The 17886-nt window shown below is 36.3% G+C and overlaps 1 protein-coding gene across 1 annotated transcript; it reads right to left on the bottom strand.

The window, feature by feature from the left end:
• Positions 1-1619: 1619 nt before the first annotated feature.
• LOC144360547 (uncharacterized) lies at positions 1620-8712 on the bottom strand. Its single transcript, XM_085496632.1, has 2 exons — positions 7939-8712; positions 1620-3173 (listed from the first exon to the last, which is right to left on the bottom strand). The coding sequence occupies exons 1-2, from the start codon at positions 8710-8712 to the stop codon at positions 1620-1622; spliced, it is 2328 nt and encodes a 775-aa protein (XP_085352758.1).
• Positions 8713-17886: the final 9174 nt, after the last annotated feature.

Below are 17886 nucleotides of genomic sequence, written 5' to 3'. Positions count from 1 at the left end.
CTAACTAATATTGATGGGGTAATAATCTCGCACTAACATTCCACCAAGATACTACCTTTTTTAAACTCGCAAACAACATTGGTTTAGAATTACAGCTACTGTCTTGTATCTTAAAAACTGCAGAGTCATAAGATGTTTTTGGTTGATTTCGACCAGCTCGCCATCTGGTCTTGTCATTAACCTTTATCAGTATATGTCATGACAACCACTGTCAAACTGACTGAAATATAAATCATGATACAACCCCCTGTTTTACATTCTGCATGTTCTCCGAACATACCGTTCCAATACCAAGGATGTCATCACATTTATATTTCACACGTCAAATACATCAACAATTGTTAAGCAAGTAAAATACACTCTAATATAACAAAATACATAGTTTCAAATGAGTAAATACAATGATTACATATGGTAATTATAATTTCAAATAAAAAGCTATAAATTTAAACACTACTGTTATGATTCTAAAATACAATAGTTATATATATTTAAATAAAAAGATTATGAGGTTAAATACATTGGTTATATTTTCGAATATCCTACTCTATCAAGGAGAGGTGCCAGCACTTCACTTGCTATCCCAATTATTCAGTATTGGGTTCCCTATCTACTGCATACTAATAATATCCCTGGGAATCTCGGTATATACTTCAGATAGACCTACCAATAATCTATAATGATTCCCTACCCCTTCCACAGCCATGCACTTACTATCTTTCCACTTTGGTATCTTAACGGCTTTGGGCAAAGGAATTACACGTTCTACACCATGAAATTTGTATTTTAAATCACCCCATTCGATATTCAACACGGACGAAATTATACCTCGTTCAACTGTTAAATTCTCGATCACGGGTCGCTTTGCAAAGGCCAAATGGCTCGGAGACACGTACAGGGTCATAACATTTACCAAGACATACAGCTTGTCATTGGATATCTCTAAAATTAACTTAGTACGGGGCAATTTAGGTGCACGATACATTATAGAGCGATTACGATAACACTTGCACAATCGAATAACCGCCAATATTAATAAGAATCCTGAACACATTAAAATCAGAATTAACGTTTCATTTCGAAGTTGGATCATGGAACTCTTCAAATCTCGCAAGGGGTGGTCCGTAATTAACTCGTCTACTGGCAAATATAACGTTTTAGCCCGGGCCCTGGGAAGGGTTGCAATCAATATGCTCAAAGTTCTCACCTTACAAACTGTATATACTGACAAAATCAGTGACCCTGTGCTTATAATAGCCAGAATGGTTTCAATTATAGTAATAGTTTTGACTTCCAAAAACGGTAAGGCAGGGGTTTCATCCGTAATGTCGCTAAATAATTTGTCTACTTTTGAATAATAAATTGGTTTATTTTTTTCTTAATAAATCTGCCGTTCTGTTTAAATCTACCACCAAACGTGCATCAGAACGTACAATTTCCTCGAAATTCCCTCTGTTAATGGTGATGTTAGGGAGTTGTACTCGCCACGGGTTTTCATACATCGATTCCCCAGTAATTTCTGTCAAATCATCTGGGTCATAAAAGGGTATTAAGAATGGCAAATTTACCGGATGCAGAAACGTGGGGGCCTCATCTTCTGTGCAACTGGTTAACAATGGCTATATATAGAGATTGTCGGAATTTATAGCGCATCCACAGGGCAATTTAATTATACACATTGTACAACCTTCAATAGGCTCAGGGCTTTTATCCCCGCATGCTATTAACCATTTAGTATCATTGCTATTTACCAAAATATTCCCCTGTCCGATTTCGAGAATCTTAGGGTCGTATACTGGGTTGAGTATTAAATCTATTTTACACGTGTTATGAATTTCCTCTTTATTATCATAGAACAAGGCCTTCGTACACGACGACTTACGCATATTTATCATGGTAATCACAGAGGGACAATCTTTTACTGTCAGACCAGTACAAGACGAAATTTGGTCTGCACTCATTTCAACGTAGTAAGTTTCATCTTCATTAACCCCAAAATACTCTGCAACTGACGTTACCTTCGTGCGCCCGTTCTTTGCTGTATTATTGTCGAAATGCTGAGGTTTATCACCTAAATCATAAGGGAGGGGCATAGGCATGACTATCACTTTATACACTTCGAATATGTCGTTTTTTATAGTAATGGGAATTCCAACCTTTATGTACACATTATTGTCTGTACGCCGAAATGTCACTCTCGCATTATGGTAATAATAATTCAAATTCGTGTATGCTATATCAAAATTAGGATATTTCTTTCGTAGTTTCTTTCGCACTGCCCTTAAAGCATCCCCTAACACTCTCGGTCCTACCAACTGCAAAGGTAACCTTTCTTGTAATAACACGTCAATCGAACTCACCCTACGTTGTGTCTCCCTTTCAAGTAACTGTAACGCTTGTAGGCGTTGGATAGCATATCGAAACATTAAATGTGTGGATCGCCGTTCATAATTTAATTCTTTTTCTAACGCCTCTTGATTTAGTTCCATTCTGTTCAAGCGCTTTCTCCATTGCGATAAATCAGATACGATCGAATAAATGGCCTCATGATTTTCCTTAATCCCATTCAGAGCATTCCCTATTCTTTTATTCGTTGTGAAAACATATGAGTTTAAATCATCTTCGTACGCAACAATTTGATCTGTCATAACCTCGGTGGAACTTTCCAATGCCGCTACATGCCGTCTCAAAATATTTACGTCGTTCGACGTGGCCGTTCCGAATAAAGATTTCGATACCTTCCCTACAAAGTCTAATAATCCCCTCTTCTGCCGTTCATTTCCCAACTTCCTTTTCTCTATCTTTGGAAATAACACACGAATCGCTCGTTCATCTCTCGAAATATGATACATATAGAACTTATTCTGTTGTTCGACTAACTTCAAAGTTTCCCCGTATTCCTCACAAAACTTCGGAATGAGGTGAACTGTTTCGTTCGAACATAATGACTCATTCACACTCATCATAGGAATATCTAAATAAGGTATTGCGAACGTATGATGCCAGTACGTTAGGCTGTTATCGATGTTTGCTACCCGTTCAAACAATACTCCATAATTGGGGCGCAGAACATAATCTCTCATCTGCACAGACGGTTTCCATCGTACGACCAGTAATACACTAATAAATATCAACGCTATTCTCATCTTGACATCAATTTCTCGGGAGACGCACTATAAATTAGTAATGAAATGAAAAGAAAGGGGTATGACACATGATAAATGAAAAATTCGTGGCCAATTCTCAATTTGCGTGGTCGAATGGTAGAATTAAGTACCCACCTAAAGCGTTTCCTATGTTCTCATCAAATTGTCCCTGGCGTCACCGCCCGGCGTCTTCATGAAAGTGTGACCCCCAACACCAAACCCGTACGTAGCTATAGTGCGGACATAACACTTCCATGTAATTTAAACTTAGGCTTTATCATGGATTCTTTCCACGCTCCTTGAGAAATGGTCTCGTATGAATGAATTCGTTAAGTATTGTCGTTAGTAATGAATGATGTGCGTCCCAGGGCCTAAATAACACTCGTCTTGTCACACACTAATCTCTTTTTAATATACTTCTAAACCATTAATCAACTTTTCCCGCCTTCTTTTATTCGCTCTTGTCGATCCCATAAGGGGTATCGGATAGTCTTCTAAAAATAATCTCGCCTGTTCGTTTAAATTCTCATAACATTCCCAAGAATTTTGATCTTTTGGGTACCCCACCCATTTAATAAGATACTCTTTTCTACCGTTCCTCAGCCTACCCTTAATAATCTTTTCGATACCAAAATATCCGCTATTCTTACTATTCATCTCTGTGTCTCTGGGCCCTACCGAATCATTTTCTCCTTCGGGTATATCATCTAAATTAGGAACATTTTCTCCAGGAATTTCCGTTTGAGTGGACGGGGGTTCACTTTGCATTTCCGTACCCCTCTCATCAGCATTCACGATTTCAAACTCAGGGGCTTCCTCAAATATATCTCCTTCATTTTGTTCTTCGCGTAAAGCTCCGCGTTTCAGTCTGTTTACATGAACTATATTTTTAAATATTTTCCCATCGCATACGCGTTGCAATCGAAAGTTCACGGGAGATACTTTTTCGAACGTGCGATATGGGCCGTGCCACCGATGTTCTAGTTTTTTACTCAATCCCGATGTTGCTTTAGGCGTGTACAAATAAACAATATCCCCAACTTGGAACGTACTTTCTTTCGCTCTTCTGTCAAAATAATATTTCATTTTTTCTTGATTAGCCTCAATGCATTTTAAAGCAGTCTCATGGGCAACCTTTAATTTTTCCTTCAGTAATTCCGCATAATCTCGGGGTACTTTATTCTCTTGTTCTGGTTCTAATAACACTGTGTCTATTGGCAACGTCGCCCGTCTCCCATATGTTAAGTAAAACGGTGTTTCTTGAATCGTTTCCTGTTTAGTTACTCTATACGCAAATAACGCGGCCGGTATAAATACATCCCAATCTTCCTGTCTAGAGTCGCAAAACATACTTAATATTTGAATTAATGTTTGATTAAAACGTTCCGTATTCGCGTTACATTGTGGATTATATGGCGTCGTGTTTGCTTTTCTGATTCCAAACATTTGGCAGGTCGCTTTGATTACTTCCGACAAGAAATTTTGACCCCTGTCTGACAAGAGACATCTTGGTGCTCCGTACCTGCATATAATTTCATCAAATAGAATCCTAGCTGTTGTTCGAGCATTCATGTTTTCCGTCGCGAACGCTTCGGCCCATTTCGTAAAATAATCAGTAAACACAATAATATACCGATTTCCCGCCCGAGTTTTATGCATGGGCCCAATAAAATCAACTCCGACCCTATGCCAAGGGGCTTCTATTTTTAACGGTATCAAGGGGGCCTTGGAGCGTAGTTTAGGAGATTTCCTAGTGGCGCAATCTACACACGTAGACACCCAACTATGGATTTCAGAAGCCATCTTTGGCCAATAATAACGCTGCCTGATTGAAGCATAAGTTCTTGCAAACCCAAAATGACCTGCCGTTACTTCATTGTGAAATTGTTCTAAAACGCGATTTCTTAATTTATGCGGAATGACTAACTGTTTTACGCAATCCTGTTCTTTACTAAATTTACCCTTGGGGAACCAGAGGTGATATAATTTTCCATTCTCCATAACATATTCGTCTCTAGTATATGCTAATATTCGTGCCTTGCGCGGTTCAGGCGGTAGGGTCCCGTTTATTAAATAATCTATTATTTGGCTTATCTCTGGGTCGGCTCGTTGCATTTCGCTAACATTACACCAGCCTGTTTCTGCAGGCGTTCCACCGACTACATTTTCTTCACAATATACGTCTACTGTTCCTTCATTATTAATTTCCGGTTGGACTTTATCAGTCACTAAGGATACTATTCCAATCAAATCATCGTCCTCCTCTAATTCTGTGATCGTTTGGGGCCCCTCATAGGTACGTCTAGACAATGCATCCGCGTTTGGTGAACCTTACCGGGCCTATGTACAACTTCAAAATCATACTGTTGTAGGGCAATGACCCACCTTCCGATTCGGCCCTTAGGTCTTACTAACCCAAATATATACTTTAAACTTGAGTGATCTGTTATTACCTTGAACTTTGCGTGCCTTAAATACGGGTCGAAGTATTTAATTCCTACCACTACGGCCAAAGCCTCTAATTGTGTTATAGGATAATTACGCTCTGCCGGGGTCAACGCCCGCCCGCCATACGCAATAACTCTCTCACGTCCGTCTTGTATTTGCGATAAAATAAAACCGATGGCTTGGCCAGAGGCGTCGCAACTTAATATAAATGGCTTCTCAAAATCGGGGTATGCCAATATAGGCGGATTTGTTAGCGCTTCTTTCAGCTGTTCGAATGCCTGTTGACATTCTTCCGTCCATTCAAACGCAATATTTTTGCTAGTCATTGTATTCAAAGGCCTGGCTATTTTCGCATATTGGAACACTAACTTTTTATAATAATTACAAATACCTAAGAATCCTCTCAAACTTCTTACATCACGTGGAACGGGGAAATCCCTTATGGCTGCACATTTTTCTGGATCTGCTCTGATACCGTCCTTACTTATCACGTGACCTAAATAATTAACCTCTCTACACGCAAAATTACATTTTGATAACTTCAGTTTTAAGTTAGCCTTTCTTAACCTTTGGAATATTTGATTCAGGTCCCCCAAATGTTTCTCAAAAGTATCGGAAAATACGATTATATCATCTAGATAAACTAAACAACTCTTCCAATTCAATCCCCTAAGCACAATATTCATGAGCCGTTGAAATGAATGTCCACTCCCAGCGACCCCCATCGGACATCGGTTAAATTGATAATTCCCAGCATGGGTCGTAAATGTAGTGAGTTCACGACTATCTGGGTGTAGGTCTAATTGGAAATATCCATTTTTTAGGTCAAGCGTCGAAAAATATTTGGGTTTGGCTATTCCCAAGGAGTCAAAACAATCCACTATTAAGGGTAAGGGATATGGTTCTAATTTTGTGATTGCATTCAACTTCCTATAGTCGACACAGAATCGATAAGCACCCCCAGGTTTCGTAACCAAGACAACCGGAAAACTCCATTCCGAAACAGAAGGTGAAATTATATCTTCAGATAACATATCATTAATTTGTTTTTCAATCTCCGATCTTTTTTGAGGAGTGACCCTGTATGGCCGACAACTAATTGGGTCGGGGTCGCCTACTAATCTTATTCTATGTTGGATTAATTTTGTGTGACCCATGTGTCCTGCAATTTCGGCAAATATATCTCCATTCATATTTAGGAATTTCCTTAACCTTTCTTTTTGTTCAGAGTTTAAATCTGCCCTCGCCATGTCAATATTGAAAGGGTTTACTGTTTCACTAGGGTGATCATCGTACTTGAACTCATTCAAACTTAAGTGCTCCCCCTCTGAGCCGACGTTAATTATGCCAGTATCCGGGGTCAAACATTGTATCATTCCAACTTTAATACCTCGAGGAATTTGAATTTCTGTGTCTAACGGATTCATTACTCTAATTGGCACTTTATTCTTATGTATTTCAAAAATGCCTTTTGCAGTCAATAACCCGTACTTAGATAAATTATTCACGCACTTACTTTCTGCAATTACTCCGTTTGGATAATGATATCGAGTTTTACAAGTCATAATTTGCTGTGTCTTGGGAGGAATTGTAATACTATTTTGCGTCCATATTGGCGACTTCGGTCTCAAATGAAACTTTCGGGATGAGAAATCAATAACTGCTTTATGTTCCGCTAGAAAGTCTGCTCCAATTATCACATTACTTTTTGTATAGTCGACAATGTGGAAAGGAATAGTCACTTTTTGACCCTCTATTTCTGCCCTAACATAGATTCGACCCCTGAGCGGAACTATTTGACCGTTCACAGTACGTGCTGAACTTCGAAGGGGGGGATATATTTTACGATTTCTCAAGTTTGGAAAGTTTCGTATGAAACTTCTTGAAATAACTGAAATCTCAGCTCCCGTGTCTACCAATGCCCATACATAATCATTATCTAATTTTACTTTAATTACATTATTTCTATAGATATCGGTTGATACTGAACACAAAAGAGGGCTGTCTACCATTCTTTTCTTATGGCTAGTCAGTCTATTCTCCGCCCTTACTAAAATAGACTTTTTGGGTTTAAATTACCCCCTTGTTTTTCGTTATCACAATTTTTAGCAATATGGCCTTTCGCCCCACAACTATAACAAATTATATCTTTCGAATTCCCTTTTTGTGCTTCCCTTCGACACTCCCTTGCTCTATGACCTCTTTTGCCACAATTATAACAATTTCCACTGAAATAATTTCCACGGCTGTAACAGCCGGCTGCTGAATGACCCTGCTTATTACAAATGCCACATACCGGAATTGTATTGAATTGTCTACCTTGGTAAGTTAGGTTTGAACCAACCTGACTCTCTGGTCCCTGGAACTGCTGCGGGCTGTATACGTACTGCGGTCGATGTTGTTGTAATAATTGTTCAGTTTTCTGTGCTAACCTTTCCACGCTGAATTCAATCGCTGATAGATCTGCGCCATTCTTTTTTTTCTCGCCTTCCTGCATCTGACAAGCTATCTCACTCAGTCTGGCTCTTCGTCTCGCTTCATCAATGGTTTGAGGTTGATGGACAATCACCTGACTCTTGATGTCATTCCGTAACCCGGCGCGAAAATAACGTAATTGTTCTTCGGGTGTTTTACGAAGTCGGGCACAACGCGACTTGATATTTGCCGCGTAATCTTCTACGGATTCGTCGGCCCCTTGCTTTCGCTCAGACAGTTCTTGTTCTAGTATCCAGTCTAAATCGGCGTTTTCAAAATATGCAATAAAGGCCGCCGTTAAAGCTTCATAATCATCTCTTACTTGGGCTGGCAATTCATTTACCCACATCTCGGCTGGGCCAGTCTTCAACATTCTGAATCCTGCCGCTTTTCTATCATTCGGCAGTTGGTTAAAGTCTGCGTACGCATTAAATCTCTGTAACCAGGATGTTGCGTTCTCTGATTGTTTACCTTTAAACGGAGCTGGCCCGATTCCCATGTTGACAGGCGTTGGACGATTTTGAAGATCTTCCACCACTTCTTGAATTCCTTCTACCGCTTGTTGTGTCATTCTTTGGTCTCCAGCAATGGCTTGTGTCATTTGTCCAAGATGTTCCGTTAAAACTTCACGAATTCCTTCCATCATGTATGTCTTTTGTCTTGTAATCATACAGTGTTCCCAGGATGATTTTTGTGTTGAACACAATGCCCAAGGGTTATCCACCACGTGTGATAGGTATTTTTGATGGTTAAAACCTTTCACTTAGGTAACCGGGATTCGGTCGTTTCCACGCTAGGCTGACAAAAGACACACACAAGCTTCGTTCATGTTCCCAAAACGATTCTCTGCCAAGTCCCTCGTTTTCACTCGAGACAGCATTAAATCACTCTTTATTTCTTGTCACTCCTTAACCAATTACAATCAGTATAAGAGACTCCAAGGCCTTGCCTTCCAACAAACAACCAATCACATGAAAGTTTTACACATCATAATCAATTAATTACTCGTCAAGCTGTCTAGAGAAAACATTTCTATACATTGTCAACACTAACTAATATTGATGGGGTAATAATCTCGCACTAACATTCCACCAAGATACTACCTTTTTTAAACTCGCAAACAACATTGGTTTAGAATTACAGCTACTGTCTTGTATCTTAAAAACTGCAGAGTCATAAGATGTTTTTGGTTGATTTCGACCAGCTCGCCATCTGGTCTTGTCATTAACCTTTATCAGTATATGTCATGACAACCACTGTCAAACTGACTGAAATATAAATCATGATAGTTCCACGTATTCTCTACGCGTAACAGTGAGGTTTGAAATGACATCTTAGTCCGTTAGTGCTTATTGACTGATTATTACCTACAAGCAATAGCAATGACCAAATTTCGACCACTAGTTGACTTTTCGGGTTACTCGTTGTGTTCGCACATACGTATTTTGCGCAAACCAAAACATTCAGTGGTAAATTAAATTGCTTACTAAGATAAAAACGAATTAGTGGATCGTGATAATTTGCATTTTTTTAAGTGGACGTGGGAATAGAGATGAAGAATAATAACACATTTTATACAAAAATAATGCTTACAAATAAAACAAAACTAAATAATAGTTTTAGAGCATTTTGAAACTCACTTTATGGACTCTTCCCATGACGGGTGTTATGAACAGTTAGACAGTGGGTCGTATATTTTTATCACACATTTATCAACATGTAGTACCCGAAAAGAGAACTTATTCAACCTCGTACATTTTGTTGCAATATTGCCTATATAGACGTAGAAACAATAGATATGTGAGCCAACAATCTATCATCCACGCGTGGAAAAACACCTGCTTCCATTAGAAATTGTAGTAATAATCATATTGTCACAAAATACAGATGAAAGTAGTATCGAAACCACGCATAAACCACAATACCCAATACACGTAGAAACTCCATTTAAAAATAATCTGAAATATAATTTGCTACGACTATATTATAATTTGTATTCAAAATTACCAAAGTTTTGTATGAATAGTCTTTTATTTTATTAATCATTTTTTCCCATTTCCAAACTAAAACACTTTATTAATATTAAAGTTACATTACTTGTTAAGATGATATATTATCAAATATTTTCCACATACCCGGAGCTAAACATTTGCCAACATCATATAATAATAGTATTTTTCTTATACAAAACATTGTGTATGAATTAAAAAACAATTGACATGTATATTTTAAAATCCTGAGCGAAAAACGTACGGCTAGTATCAAATGCAATGTTAATTAATGAATTGTAAGGCTAAGTATAAATTGATAGATTATTAATTATTATTAGTGCCTATCGTCCCTCTTGGGACATCAACAAGATTTCTCCAACCAGGCCGGTCCAGTGCCAGACGCTCCACTTCCCTCCAAGTATAGCCCAACCTCTGGACATCAGCCTCTAGGTCCCGTCGCCGGGTATTTCTTGGACGGCCCCTTTTCCTTTTGCCCTGCGAGTTCCAGCTGAGTGCCGACCTTGTGATGTTTTATGAACGTGGTTCTGCGCTCATATTTATAATATAAACGTGGTCCTTCGCTCATATTTATAACGTACTCATGGTCCTTCGCTCATATTTATAATATAAACGTGGTCCTTCGCTCATATTTATAATATAAACGTGGTCCTTCGCTCATATTTATAATATAAACGTGGTCCTTCGCTCTTATTTATAATATAAACGTGGTCCTTTGCTCATATTTATCACGTAATCGTGGTCCTTCGCTTATATTTATAATAAAAACGTGGTCCTTCGCTCATATTTATAACGTATCCATGGTCCTTCGCTCATATTTATAATATAAACGTGGTCCTTCGCTCAAATTTATAATATAAACGTGGTCCTTCGCTCATATTTATAATATAAACGTGGCCCTTCGCTCATATTTATAATATAAACGTGGTCCTTCGCTCATATTTATAATATAAACGTGGTCCTTCGCTCTTATTTATTATATAAACGTGGTAATTTGATCATATTTATCACGTAATCGTGGTCCTTCGCTTATATTTATAATAAAAAACGTGGTCCTTCGCTCTTATTTATAATATAATCGTGGTCCTTCGCTCATATTTTTAATAAAAACATGGTCCTTCGCTCATATTTATAATATAAACTTAGTCCTTCGCTCATATTTATCACGTAATCGTGGTCCTTCGCTCTTATTAATAATATAAACGTGGTCCTTCGCTAATATTTATAGTATAAACGTGGTCCTTCGCTCATATTTATAATATAAACGTGGTCCTTCGCTCATATTTATAATATAAACGTGGTCCTTCGCTCTTATTAATAATATAAACGTGGTCCTTTGCTCATATTTATCACGTAATCGTGGTCCTTCGCTTATATTTATAATAAAAACGTGGTCCTTCGCTCATATTTATAACGTACTCATGGTCCTTCGCTCATATTTATAATATAAACGTGGTCCTTCGCTCAAATTTATAATATAAACGTGGTCCTTCGCTCATATTTATAATATAAACGTGGCCCTTCGCTCATATTTATAATATAAACGTGGTCCTTCGCTCATATTTATAATATAAACGTGGTCCTTCGCTCTTATTTATAATATAAACGTGGTAATTTGATCATATTTATCACGTAATCGTGGTCCTTCGCTTATATTTATAATAAAAAACGTGGTCCTTCGCTCTTATTTATAATATAATCGTGGTCCTTCGCTCATATTTTTAATAAAAACATGGTCCTTCGCTCATATTTATAATATAAACGTAGTCCTTCGCTCATATTTATCACGTAACCGTGGTCCTTCGCTCTTATTTATAATATAAACGTGGTCCTTCGCTAATATTTATAATATAAACGTGGTCCTTCGCTCATATTTATAATATAAACGTGGTCCTTCTCTCATATTAGCCACGTAAAAACGGTCATTCGCTCATATTTACAATAAAAACGTGGTTCTTCGCTCATTTTTATCACGTAATCGTGGTCCTTCGCTCATATTTTTAATAAAAACTATTCCTTCGCTCATATTTATAATATAAACGTGGTCCTTCGTTCATATTTATGACGTAATCGTGGCCCTTCGCTCTCATTTATAATATAAACGTGGTCCTTCGCTCATATTTATAATATAAACGTGGTCCTTCGCTCATATTTATAATATAAACGTGGTTCTTCGCTCATATTTATGATGTAAACGTGGTCCTTTGCTCATATTTATAATATAAACATGGTTCTTCGCTCATATTTATAATATAATCGTGGTCCTTCGCTCATATTTATAATATGAAAGTGGTCCTTCGCTCATATTTATAATATGAACGTGGTTCTTCGCTCATATTTATAATATAAACGTGGTCCTTCGCTCATACTTATAATATAATCGTGGTCTTTCGCTCATATTTATAAAATAATCGTGGTCCTTCGCTCATATTTGTGACGTACCCATGGCCCTTCGCTCATATTTACAATATAAACATGGTCCTTCGCTCACATTTATAATATAAACGTGGTCCTTCGCTCTTATTTATAATATAAACGTGGTCCTTTGCTCATATTTATCACGTAATCGTGGTCCTTCGCTTATATTTATAATAAAAACGTGGTCCTTCGCTCATATTTATAACGTACTCATGCTCCTTTGCTCATATTTATAATATAAACGTGGTCCTTCGCTCATATTTATAATATAAACGTGGTCCTTCGCTCATATTTTTAATATAAACGTGGTCCTTCGCTCATATTTATAATATAAACGTGGTCGGTTCTTCGCTCTTATTTATAATATAAACGTGGTCCTTTGCTCATATTTATCACGTAATCGTGGTTCTTCGCTTATATTTAAAATAAAAAACGTGGTCCTTCGCTCTTATTTATAATATAATCGTGGTCCTCCGCTCATATTTTTAAAAAAAACATGGTCCTTCGCTCATATTTATAATATAAACGTGGTCCTTCGCTCATATTTATCACGTAATCGTGGTCCTTCGCTCTTATTTATAATATAAACGTGGTCCTTCGCTCATATTTATAATATAAACGTGGTCCTTCGCTCATATTTATAATATAAACGTGGTCCTTCTCTCATATTAGCCACGTAATAACGGTCCTTCGCTTATATTTATAATAAAAACGTGGTCCTTCGCTCATATTTATAATAAAAACGTGGTCCTTCGCTCATATTTATAATAAAAACGTGGTCCTTCGCTCATATTTATGATATAAACGTGGCCCTTGGCTCATATTTATAATATAAACGTGGTCCTTCGCTCATATTTATAACGTACTCATGGTCCTTCGCTCATATTTATAATATAATCGTGGTCCTTCGCTCATATTTATAATATAAACGTGGTCCTTCGCTCATATTTATAATATGAACGTGGTTCTTCGCGCATATTTATAATATAAACGTGGTCCTTCGCTCATACTTATAATATAATCGTGGTCTTTCGCTCATATTTATAAAATAATCGTGGTCATTCGCTCATATTTATGACGTACCCATGGCCCTTCGCTCATATTTACAATATAAACGTGGTCCTTCGCTCACATTTATAATATAAAAGTGGTCCTTCGCTCTTATTTATAATATAAACGTGGTCCTTTGCTCATATTTATCACGTAATCGTGGTACTTCGCTTATATTTATAATAAAAACGTGGTCCTTCGCTCATATTTATAACGTACTCATGGTCCTTCGCTCATATTTATAATATAAACGTGGTCCTTCGCTCATATTTATAATATAAACGTGGTCCTTCGCTCATATTTATAATATAAACGTGGTCCTTCGCTCATATTTAAAATATAAACGTGGTCCTTCGCTCATATTTATAATATAAACGTGGTCCTTCGCTCTTATTTATAATATAAACGTGGTCCTTTGCTCATATTTATCACGTAATCGTGGTCCGTCGCTTATATTTATAATAAAAAACGTGGTCCTTCGCTCTTATTTATAATATAATCGTGGTCCTTTGCTCATATTTTTAATAAAAACATGGTCCTTCGCTCATATTTATAATATAAACGTAGTCCTTCGCTCATATTTATCACGTAATCGTGGTCCTTCGCTCTTATTTATAATATAAACGTGGTCCTTCGCTAATATTTATAATATAAACGTGGTCCTTCGCTCATATTTATAATATAAACGTGGTCCTTCTCTCATATTAGCCACGTAAAAACGGTCATTCCCTCATATTTACAATAAAAACGAGGTTCTTCGCTCATTTTTATCACGTAATCGTGGTCCTTCGCTCATATTTTTAATAAAAACTATTCCTTCGCTCATATTTATAATATAAACGTGGTCCTTCGTTCATATTTATGACGTAATCGTGGCCCTTCGCTCTCATTTATAATATAAACGTGGTCCTTCGCTCATATTTATAATATAAACGTGGTCCTTCGCTCATATTTATAATATAAACGTGGTTCTTCGCTCATATTTATAATGTAAACGTGGTCCTTTGCTCATATTTATAATATAAATATGGTTCTTTGCTCATATTTATAATATAATCGTGGTCCTTCGCTCATATTTATAATATAAACGTGGTCCTTCGCTCATACTTATAATATAATCGTGGTCTTTCGCTCATATTTATGACGTACCCATGGCCCTTCGCTCATATTTACAATATAAACGTGGTCCTTCGCTCATATTTATAATATAAACGTGGTCCTTCGCTCTTATTTATAATATAAACGTGGTCCTTCGCTAATATTTATAATATAAACGTGGTCCTTCGCTCATATTTATAATATAAACGTGGTCCTTCTCTCATATTAGCCACGTAAAAACGGTCATTCGCTCATATTTACAATAAAAACGTGGTTCTTCGCTCATTTTGATCACGTAATCGTGGTCCTTCGCTCATATTTTTAATAAAAACTATTCCTTCGCTCATATTTATAATATAAACGTGGTCCTTCGTTCATATTTATGACGTAATCGTGGCCCTTCGCTCTCATTTATAATATAAACGTGGTCCTTCGCTCATATTTATAATATAAACGTGGTCCTTCGCTCATATTTATAATATAAACGTGGTTCTTCGCTCATATTTATGATGTAAACGTGGTCCTTTGCTCATATTTATAATATAAACATGGTTCTTCGCTCATATTTATAATATAATCGTGGTCCTTCGCTCATATTTATAATATAAAAGTGGTCCTTCGCTCATATTTATAATATGAACGTGGTTCTTCGCTCATATTTATAATATAAACGTGGTCCTTCGCTCATACTTATAATATAATCGTGGTCTTTCGCTCATATTTATAAAATAATCGTGGTCCTTCGCTCATATTTATGATGTACCCATGGCCCTTCGCTCATATTTACAATATAAACATGGTCCTTCGCTCACATTTATAATATAAACGTGGTCCTTCGCTCTTATTTATAATATAAACGCGGTCCTTTGCTCATATTTATCACGTAATCGTGGTCCTTCGCTTATATTTATAATAAAAACGTGGTCCTTCGCTCATATTTATAACGTACTCATGCTCCTTTGCTCATATTTATAATATAAACGTGGTCCTTCGCTCATATTTATAATATAAACGTGGTCCTTCGCTCATATTTTTAATATAAACGTGGTCCTTCGCTCATATTTATAATAAAAACGTGGTCCTTCGCTCATATTTATAATATAAACGTGGCCCTTGGCTCATATTTATAATATAAACGTGGTCCTTCGCTCATATTTATAACGTACTCATGGTCCTTCGCTCATATTTATAATATAATCGTTGTCCTTCGCTCATATTTATAATATAAACGTGGTCCTTCGCTCATATTTATAATATGAACGTGGTTCTTCGCGCATATTTATAATATAATCGTGGTCCTTCACTCATATTTATAATATAAACGTGGTCATTCGCTCATATTTATAATATAAACGTGGTCCTTCGCTCATATTTATAATATAAACGTGGTCCTTCGCTCATATTTATAATATAATCGTGGTCCTTCACTCATATTTATAATATAAACGTGGTCCTTCGCTCATATTTATAATATAATCGTGGTCCTTCACTCATATTTATAATATAAACGTGGTCCTTCGCTCATATTTATAATATAATCGTGGTCCTTCACTCATATTTATAATATAAACGTGGTCCTTCGCTCATATTTATAATATAATCGTGGTCCTTCGCTCATATTTATAATATAATCGTGGTCCTTCACTCATATTTATAATATAAACGTGGTCCTTCGCTCATATTTATAATATAATCGTGGTCCTTCACTCATATTTATAATATAAACGTGGTCCTTCGCTCATATTTATAATATAATCGTGGTCCTTCGCTCATATTTATAATATAATCGTGGTCCTTCACTCATATTTATAATATAAACGTGGTCCTTCGCTCATATTTATAATATAATCGTGGTCCTTCACTCATATTTATAATATAAACGTGGTCCTTCGCTCATATTTATAATATAAACGTGGTCCTTCGCTCATATTTTTAATATAAACGTGGTCCTTCGCTCATATTTATAATATAAACGTGGTCGGTCCTTCGCTCTTATTTATAATATAAACGTGGTCCTTTGCTCATATTTATCACGTAATCGTGGTTCTTCGCTTATATTTAAAATAAAAAACGTGGTCCTTCGCTCTTATTTATAATATAATCGTGGTCCTCCGCTCATATTTTTAAAAAAAAACATGGTCCTTCGCTCATATTTATAATATAAACGTGGTCCTTCGCTCATATTTATCACGTAATCGTGGTCCTTCGCTCTTATTTATAATATAAACGTGGTCCTTCGCTCATATTTATAATATAAACGTGGTCCTTCGCTCATATTTATAATATAAACGTGATCCTTCGCTCATAATTATAATATAAACGTGGTCCTTCGCTCATATTTATAATATAAACATGGTCCTTCTCTCATATTAGCCACGTAATAACGGTCCTTCGCTTATATTTATAATAAAAACGTGGTCCTTCGCTCATATTTATAATAAAAACGTGGTCCTTCGCTCATATTTATAATAAAAACGTGGTCCTTCGCTCATATTTATAATATAAACGTGGCCCTTGGCTCATATTTATAATATAAACGTGGTCCTTCGCTCATATTTATAACGTACTCATGGTCCTTCGCTCATATTTATAATATAATCGTGGTCCTTCGCTCATATTTATAATATAAACGTGGTCCTTCGCTCATATTTATAATATGAACGTGGTTCTTCGCGCATATTTATAATATAATCGTGGTCCTTCACTCATATTTATAATATAAACGTGGTCATTCGCTCATATTTATAATATAAACGTGGTCCTTCGCTCATATTTATAATATAAACGTGGTCATTCGCTCATATTTATAATATAAACGTGGTCCTTCGCTCATATTTATAATATAATCGTGGTCCTTCACTCATATTTATAATATAAACGTGGTCCTTCGCTCATATTTATAATATAATCGTGGTCCTTCACTCATATTTATAATATAAACGTGGTCCTTCGCTCATATTTATAATATAATCGTGGTCCTTCGCTCATATTTATAATATAATCGTGGTCCTTCACTCATATTTATAATATAAACGTGGTCCTTCGCTCATATTTATAATATAATCGTGGTCCTTCACTCATATTTATAATATAAACGTGGTCCTTCGCTCTTATTTATAATATAATCGTGGTCCTTCGCTCATATTTATAATATAATCGTGGTCCTTCACTCATATTTATAATATAAACGTGGTCCTTCGCTCATATTTATAATATAATCGTGGTCCTTCACTCATGTTTAT

Source organism: Saccoglossus kowalevskii, chromosome 3 (assembly GCF_978046115.1).
Source record: "Saccoglossus kowalevskii chromosome 3, keSacKowa6.1, whole genome shotgun sequence".
Lineage (NCBI taxonomy): Eukaryota > Metazoa > Hemichordata > Enteropneusta > Harrimaniidae > Saccoglossus > Saccoglossus kowalevskii.
This window is presented reverse-complemented; position numbering and strand designations above follow the sequence as displayed.